At 29.4% G+C, this 10,031-nt stretch overlaps 1 protein-coding gene across 1 annotated transcript; it reads right to left on the bottom strand.

Moving 5' to 3' along the window:
• Positions 1-2,711: 2,711 nt before the first annotated feature.
• LOC145044944 (aquaporin NIP1-1-like) lies at positions 2,712-7,176 on the bottom strand. The gene is made up of 5 exons (XM_078993301.1): positions 6,978-7,176; positions 5,224-5,448; positions 3,776-3,973; positions 3,441-3,502; positions 2,712-3,095 (listed from the first exon to the last, which is right to left on the bottom strand). Exons 1-5 carry the CDS (start codon positions 7,113-7,115, stop codon positions 2,870-2,872), a joined length of 849 nt encoding a protein of 282 aa, XP_078849427.1. The 5' UTR covers positions 7,116-7,176; the 3' UTR covers positions 2,712-2,869.
• Between the last annotated feature and the right edge of the window lie 2,855 nt (positions 7,177-10,031).

Raw genomic sequence — 10,031 nt, 5'->3', positions numbered from 1 at the left:
ATCAAATAACATGATTTCATATTAATAAATTAGAACTTATAATATATTAATATGTCACAAATGTCTTTTTCTCACAAATGGTCTATCCAAATGTTTCGATGCCATGCAACCCAAATGGACCATGCCGAGTCGAGTCAAGTACATATCAATTATAGCTATGGACTTAGACACTAATCCAACAGCTATCTTCCCGGAAAAACCCGAACTATCACCTAATAAATGTCGAGTCAATACACAACATAACAATCTTGGCTAAGGGTCCACTCACTCCATCATGTCGATTCTCTTTTATTGGGTTGAGGCGTAATTCCAAGTCCATAACCTTGAAAATCTTTATTCAAGGCCCATTATTGGCCCAATTTACTAAATTAGGCCCAACTTCCTTGTTGGGCTTAACCCATGATCACTAGTCCAAAACATATCTACTTAGAAAGTCCAACAAGGCCCAACCCTACTAGTACCCAAACCCAAAGCCCCAAATCACCAAACGTCCACAGAAGGTGTATGTTGGGTGTACCCTAAGGCTACACGGGGCGTACACAAGTTTCACATTCACTGGAAAACGGGGTCATTGACTTAGTACGTTGGGTGTATAGAACCTTACGTTGCGCGTACGCAGGGTTTCACCAAAACCCTAATAAGTACTTAATGGCTTCAGCACTTAAGCCCAAACTCCAGATCCAGTGATGAAATATGCCTAGGACTCATAAAGTCTCAAACTTTATCACTTTAGACATCCATAAATCTCTTAATCCATTAAGACCCTTCTACTACATGCATGGGACATCTTCAGCCATTCGGACCTCATTTTTATCACTTAAGACCTCTTCAAGGTCCAGAAAGGACAACTTATCTTATCCACAATGCATCATGCACCATATTGGGGTTTTGGGGACAAGAAATGGTTCAATAATGCTAGAAAGGATAGATCTATGATCTATAAGCATAAAGTTTGTAGCTTTTTACCTCCTGGAGCTTCTAGGGAACAACACAACTTCAAATCTACAAGCTAATCTCCTTCTTCAACTATTTGTTGCAATGGCTTCTCCTTCAAGAGCTCAAAATATCCCCCAACTCACTCTTACACATAAGAACTAGGGTTTGGGGACGTTGCTGGAAGATGGAGGCTAAGAAGGAGGAGAGAAAATGAGCCATAAGGTTGTTTATATAGCCCCCAACCCGAGATATTAGGGTTTCCTTCTGTTACGAGTACGCCCAGCGTACTAGGACGCGCCCTATTATGCTCAGCATACCCTTATGTACGCGTAGCATATTGCTTATTGTCCTAAAATTACAATTTAGCCCTTAGGCTCTTCATGGATTTACCCTTCCATCCCTAGGGACTACAAATGATAAAACTTGGGATTTTATAAAGAAGGAATATATTCCGACAGAAACTATGCTCTGATTACCAGGATTGAGTCCATACACATCTTCATGTCTTATCCGTCATATAAGAACATTAACGTTCACAAAATGGATGTCAAAGGTATCGTCCTCGGCATTAAATTAAAGGAAGAGGTGTATCTTCAACAACCTCCTAGATTTGAAAATCTAAAGCTTCCGAACCCCTCGTTCTTGGTATGAGACTTTAGTGAAGATTCAAACAAGCCCCTTGTGCTAGGTATAAGAATCTAGCAAAGTTTATTGAAGACATAAGGTTCATCTGAGGAGTTGTTGATCCCACCATTTTCTGAAGATCCAATAATAAACATGTAATGCTTAGCCATATTTATGTTGATGATAATATATTCGCGTCTAATGAACTTATGATAATATATATATATATATATATATATATATATATATATATATATATATATATATATATATGTATATATATATATATATATATATATATATATATATATATATATATGGTTAGGTTCATGTGACACGGCCTAATTTTGTGAGACCGTGAGACGCATTTTTTTATTTATTTTTAATTTTTTTAGTTAACTCAAGTTCCGAAAATAATATTTAAAAAAAGAATTTTTTGATTTTTTCCATTTATTTTGCATTTTAAAATTATTTTTAGAATATGTACAGTGTAATATTCTATTTAGAATATTTCACGTATTTTTCAAAAAAAATAGGATTGTTTTTTTTTATTTTTTTAGTTAATTCAAGTTCCGAAAATAATATTTAAAAAAAGAATTTTTAGATTTTTCCATTTATTTTGCATTTTAAAGTTATTTTTTAGATTATGTTAGTGTAATATTCTATTTAGAATATTTCACGTATTTTAAAAAAAAAACGAGATTTTTTTTTATTTTTTTTATTTTTAAATTTTTTTTTAAAATTTTTTTTAGTTAATTCAAGTTCCGAAAATAATATTTAAAAAAAGAATTTTTGGATTTTTCCATTTATTTTGCATTTTAAAATTATTTGTAGATTTGGTCTCACGATCTCACAAAATTAGAACGGTATCAAATGAACCTGAACATATATATATATATATATATATATATATATATATATATATATATATATATATATATATATATATATATATATATATATATATATATATATATTCAAAAATTATTTTCTTTATATTTTATCCGATCCAAGTACTCTCTTTCTAGACCAAGTATCCCTGTCGATTGACCTAGTACCGTTTTACAACTTTTGGAACATTGGACACTAACATCCACGAATAATAGTGCTTGTGTTGTAGAGGGACTTGGTCGCCATTTTACACCAAATCAAACAGATTAAATAAAACATTTTTTTCTTAATATCTTATAATAACATTTTCTTTTTTAAGGTATACCCTTCATGCAAAATACTTGTACAAACTAAACCAAATACCGTGGCATAATAAACACAAATACAAATGCACAAAGTAGGAGTACAATTGGAAAGGTCATCTTTTAGATCCATTACGGCTGCTAGTATATCGAAGAAAAGATGCACTTTTTGTGATCTCACGTAAAGGCTTATCGGTAAACCGTATGATGTTGTAGACCCATGCACCAGAAATGGCTCCTGCAGTTGGCCCTAACATGTAAACCCAAATCCCTCTATATTCGTTTGACACAATCGCCGGACCTAAACTCCTTGCTGGGTTCATTGATGCCCCTGATATCGGCCTGTCATCACCAAAAAAAGTAACATAGAAATGTAATTCCTAAGAAAAAAAGTAACATGGATATTACATTTATTGTCCTTGAGTATAACTATTTTTTAAAACTTTTGATATTCGCTTTACAATTTTGTCATGATGTAAAGTTCTTGTAATGTTTTAAAAAAGTAAAAACCCCAAAATAAAAAACAAATCTAATAAATAAAACATTTTAGGATCAAAATTGAAAAACTAAGTTATACTCGATGAGAAAAATGTAATTTATTCAAAAACAAATGTACTTTAAACGTTTTTACCCAAATGAAAAGCTAAATTATACTGTAAGATAAATAGATATTTGTCGGTCTCGTACCCTGCAAACATGACATTGAGTAAAACTGTTGCTCCAACTGCTAGTCCGGCTAATTCTCCGATCTACATAATAAGAAAATATCTTAATATAAATAATAAAATATTATGAAAACTATATTTTAATACGCACAAATCATGGAGAAGATGGGGCAATCCTATTAGACCATGACCTGTTCGCGTAATATCTATCAAGGAGTCAAACTAAATTATTTAATTCCATCATTTTCTTGCATGTTGCTCAACTCATATTTAATGTTTAATTTAATTTAGATTTCGAAAAATATAATATTCCAGAAACAAATAATAAAAGTGTAAAAAGATATGCATGATACTAACAGCTCGGTTATCGGTAGCAACGCCGGAGATGACAAACATGAGGTAGAATGTGATGATAAATTCCAGAACCAACGACTGGAGATCGGATCCACCGGGAAGGGTTCCGGCGAAATGATTTTGCCTTCCATTGAATATTAAACGGAGAGTTCCGCTTGCTAGTGTTGATCCCAAGACTTGAGCACCAACGTATGCTGGCACCTTCAAGAAACAAATACAATAATAATTTGAGTAAATTACACGAATGGTCCCTATGGTTTAGGGTAATTTGCGTGTTTGGTCCCTAACTTATTTTTTTAACTCGGAAGGTCCCTACTGATTGTTTTTGTTACGCGCTTGGCCCCTGTTTTACCTAAATATAATATATATCCCTTGATATTTTAATTTATTTAAGTAAACACACCCCCAACCCCACCCCACTCACCTTACCTTACCCTCCAATCATTTTTTCTTATTTAAATAATAATCGTTTTAGGTAAGACAGGGACCAAGTGCATAATAAAAACAAACTGTAGAGACCAAACATGTAACAAAAACAAACTGTAGGGACCTTCCAAGTTAAAAAAATAAGTTAGGGACCAAACGTGCAAATTACCCCAAATCATAGGGACCATTCGTGTAATTTACTCTAATAATTTTATAAAAAATAAATCGGTTGGTTTTTGGTGGGAATAATTGACAATTTAATTAGAAATGTTTTTTTATTCACAACTAATCTAGAACTAACACTGGGAAAAGAAAACAATATATTTTCAAAGTTGATACATTTATTTCATATCTTCTAACTCTTGTTTGATTAATATTTAATTATTTATATAATTAACTAATTAATTGTTTATTTAAGGATGTATAAGAAGTCCCATCAGATTTGATGAATCAGGCAATTCGTCCATAATATAAGCACTTATTTGCTCGGATAAGATTCCTTTCGGTTTACGTAATTTATTACTTTCTTCTTACTATATTACTTTGTATCAACCGTTATTCTAACAAAATAACGAATACTTAATTATTTGTTGTCGTTATCATCTTACTCATTGGATAATAACTAATATATATTATTTTTCCATAAATAAGCAAATGAAACCACAAATGACAAGTCCCTACCGGGTTTCATATTTATGTTCTCTAATTAATCATGAAAAGATTATAAATATTTGAATAAACTTACATTACGTATGTATTCGAAATATATCATGCATAAACTAAACAATATTTTCCTGTATTATTAGTATAATCATAGAATTGAACTCACAATTATATAATAGTAGATTACATACAATAACAACAAGAGCAAACATTAAAGACTTTTAAACATGAGAAATTTCAACATTCCAAATTAGAAACATATGGAGATCAAGGGGAAAATTAAATAGTTTAGAACATAAAAAGTGAAAAATGTCGATAATTAAAATTACTTATTTATTATATATAGAATATAGAAGTTTTACCTGTTTCAAAGGGAACCTATTACAAGAGGCAAAAGCAATGGTGACTGCAGGATTAAAATGGGCACCGGAGATATGTCCGACAGAATAAACCATGACCATCACCACTAACCCCCAGACGATGGAAATTCCCGGCAGACTCACTATTTTGTCCTTATCTGTATTTACAACCACCGCTGCACAACCGGCAAATATAACAAAATATGTACCCAGCACCTCCGCTATCAACTATTCACAAAAACAGTTCATCAACAAACTTTAAACTTATTTAGTATTATATTAATGAATTCCACAATTAGATAAAATTATATCTTTTAAAATTCTGAATTTTTAGACTGGTTGTTGGAGGAAGTTAATGAGATTATGGGTCAACTTACATTTGGAAGCCGGCCAACCTTAACGGCTAGTGAAGAACCGTTCAAAGTTTCTTTTTTGAGTCAACGAATTTAATGAATAGTGTGTTTCCTTAGGAACTTCAAACAATTTCTTTTTTCGTTTTTGATGAATTATATTACAAAAAAATGAAATGACTAAGATATAAATAAGTTTTAGGAAGAAAAAGATATTGTAAAAATGAAATGACTAAGATATAAATAAGTTTTAGGAAGAAAAAGATATTGTAAATCGTATCATTTGCATGGTCAATGTAACATTTTCTAAATTCTAAATGAAAAGTTAACCGAAAAATACTTAGTAATAAGTTATTATATGGATGCTGATCTGTACACAACAATTTTTCTTCATTCACAACAATTAGTGTTTTAAAATGTTGTATTATACAATTATATAATACATGAATTGTTGTGTATGACAAAAAATTATTGTTTACGAATTACTTCCCTTATTATGTACATTCTTGTTTATATTTATTTTAGGAAAGCATCAGATTTTAGTATGAATTTATTAATTATATGCAAATATAATATATAGTCTTTTATATATGTTTTAGTTATAAACAATAAAATTATGTATTATAAAACATGAATTGAAAATAATTAAAATACATCAATAGGTTAATACCTATATATATATATATATATATATATATATATATATATATATATATATATATATATATATATATATATATATATATATATATATATATATATAATATGAAGGATTTAAAAAACCAAAAAACTAAAAATCCGCAGTGAAAGAAAGTACAGTCCTTCAAAAACGATTTAGTCTATTCTATTGGATGAATCAAACAATCATTTTCTTCATTCCAATAGAATGAACAAATACTAACTAGGAATTTTAATGGCCGGCTGGATTATTTTGAAAAGGATAATGTGATTGTGTTAAATAAACACATCACTGAATCTATTAAAGATACACATTTATTTGGACAAAGCCATAACCTTTTTTCTTTTGTTCACATCGGCACCTATCATATGAGTTTTGTACAATCGCATTTTATAAGCAAAACAGCATACGACATGTCTGTATGTGACAAATTTCGTTCAAATAAAACAACTATAAAACAAAATAAAAACAACACATCGATGTTGCCGACAAGGCAAAAAATCAAAACAAAGGATTGGATCAAATATGTTGTTTTTAGGTTTCGACTGAATTTGCATACACAATATTAAGGATGAACATTGGTGCAGAACCGGAACAAGAAATGAAGAAAAGGAAACCGGTTTAGTAGGATATAAAGAACCGGAAACCAAACCCAATATCTCCCTTCCAGTTCCGGTTTTTTCTAGTCCAGTGTGCAATTGATTAAAAAATTAAGGAAAGGAGAAAACCTTTTGAAGAAAAGGAACAGTGGGAAAGCATGATGAAACTCGATGGGATTGATCTTCAATATTCAGGGTGACGGCATGGTGGCCGTTAGGGACGGCGGCAGAAGTACCACCATCTCCTCCTCCGTCAATCTCCGCCATAAGCTTCTCTTGTATGTGAATGAAGTGGATATATCAGAAAACAGATACTGGTGGGCTTACCAAAACTGGCCTGTATTTATGCTGGTAGGGGAAGGACATTGATGGACTTGTTGGGCATCGCTATTTGACTTTTTTTAACATTAATTCACACGTTATTATTTATTCCTTTATTTTGAAAATAAAATGTAACATATTATCATATCGGACATATGTCTTAACAACAATCATTTAATAATCATAATACTAGAATACTTGATCATAGATGTAACATTTGTTATCATAAAATAAAAATTAGTGAATCAAAATCAAAGTTACAAACGGTTGCACGCTTTGTATGAATGGTTTCTGCATGATAGTAAGTTTACCGCAAATAATTACTTTGATGAAAATGAAAATATGGAGAAAATAATTTTGTAATTTTTTTTTTTTGACAAAATAAAAATATAATCTTGGATTTTGATAAAAATAATTATTATAACTAGTCTACCGAATATTCTCTTTTCCAATATATATATATATATATATATATATATATATATATATATATATATATATATATATATATATATATATATATATAGGAATTAGTTCTATGGAAAACAAATAACTAGGGCAACAAATACCACGTATTCATTTATTTCTTTACAAGTAATGTATTGTGGAAGTTATTGTGAAAGTGATGTGTTGTAATGTTTTCATTGGTTCAATATATATATATATATATATATATATATATATATATATATATATATATATATATATATATATATATATATATATATATATATATATAGAGTCAAGATTAAATAAGAAGGAAATTTTTGGTAGGAAGGTAAAAAGTTTTTTTTTCTACATATTTTTTTGACAAACAAAATAAATGAATCACTAGATGATTCATTTCTAAGATGATTCACAAGAAAAAATTCTCAAAAAAACATCTTTATGATTCATTTATATAATGATTTTGTTGTTATTCACTAAAATTATCATAAAAATGAATTTTTTTCTTAATTTACTTAAAAATGAATCATAAAGATGTTTTTTTGAGAATTTTTTTTTTGTGAATCATCTTAGAAATGAATCATCTAGTGATTCATTTATTTTGTTCGTAAAAAAAAATATGTAGAAAAAAAACTTCTTACCTTCCTACCAAAAAAAATTTCTTACCGGATCTATATATATATATATATATATATATATATATATATATATATATATATATATATATATATATATATATATATATATATATATATATATATATATATATCACATTGATTTTGTGAACTATTAATACAAATCATTATTAACGTGTATCCTAATTCTTTTTGTTTAATTGGTTTAACTTTTTTTTTAAATAAGATGCATATATATTAAAGAAAAACATGGTAAACAATTAAGCAAGGAGCTAAGAGATACAAGTAAAAGAAACAAACGGAAAAATAAAAGGATAACTACAGCCCGATAAAAGGGTTAGTATACCCGTCCGCCCAACTAATCGCATCTGTTTTCCCTCTGTATTTGACCCACGTATATATTGTAGATATGATGATATCCGCCGCTTTTGTTGGCTGCATCCTCTTGTTGTTGAATAATCTGTAATTTCTTATCTTCCAAATACTCATAAGTATCCATACCAAATCCTCAATAATCTTCGCTTTTTTTTTTCGGGCAATTACCCTACTTTGAAGCATAATCTATAAATTGGTTGAACGTTTATGCATTTTCGTCCTAAATAAAAACAGGTATTTATCTAACTTTTACGTTAGTATTGTTCTCCTATTTACTTTTATACTATATATGTAATGCTTGTAACGAATCGCTAGCTTTTTATTAGGTATTTTCGTCCTTGTAAGTAAAATGTATTACCAAATATTATACTTGTTAAATGGTTCTTCATATCATCATTTTATGCGAAGTTAATAATTTCTGTTTAAGTATTTATTGAAAATTGGATGTTCTTTATAATATATGTATAAATAAAATTAATATTGCACTTTATCCATTATTTTTGTATTAATAAAATAATAATTGGCATGGTGTATTAGTATATTAAAAACATAAACGGATAAAAAACACTAGGTGTAAATGTGTAATACATTCATTAAAAACTAGCAATGCTACAACCACCCACCGGCAATGTAGAGGAACTTGTGTATTTAATACACTTAGCATGTGGACTTATTAAATTTTTTACTTTTGTGGATCAATGTATATCTAGTATTCAAGCTGAATATATGTCCATCGAAAAATAATTTAGTATTAAAATGACAAAAAGATGATCGCCAAGGCCATCAATATCCAAGGATCCGAGACACTACATATATATTTGTCATTTTGTGTAAGTAAAAAAGAAATCAAGATAAGACAATATTTCAATCAACATTGTCATGTAGTGCAGTGATTAAAATTTGAGTATCTTCTAGCTTTTTGATATCGTGAATGTTTCGTGGATCCTAAAAAAATCTTGAACGGCCGAATTTTATGCATAAAACACTAGAACCTTCTTAATAAAGCAAAATAATTACATAGTAATGTTTAAAATCAGGGTTTTTAAAGCAAGAAAATCAATCGAACACCAAGGCATTTATAAACGAGAAAACAACATAGGTTTATTCACAACAAAAAAGCAAGACATTAATAAACAACCAAATACTCCGCCAAGTTGGGAATAAAATCGCCTCGAACACCAAATTTTTATTATTATTTTCTTTAAACGTAATTATACCCCTCGGTATAATTATTACAAACCAAATAAAAGGTAGGATGAAGATTAATACCTCTCGCCACAAGTATCCCTTGTCCGAATTCTATTCAAAATGACCCTCAACATAAAAATATTCACGATGTTGCCACCATTATACATGTTCCACCTATGCGTCATTCCCCAACACTTTAATTTAATGTCCAATAGTT

This window comes from Lactuca saligna, chromosome 1 (genome assembly GCF_052625555.1).
Source record: "Lactuca saligna cultivar CGN05327 chromosome 1, ASM5262555v1, whole genome shotgun sequence".
NCBI lineage: Eukaryota > Viridiplantae > Streptophyta > Magnoliopsida > Asterales > Asteraceae > Lactuca > Lactuca saligna.
Note: the sequence above shows the minus strand (reverse complement) of the source record. Positions and strands in the feature narration are given on the sequence as shown.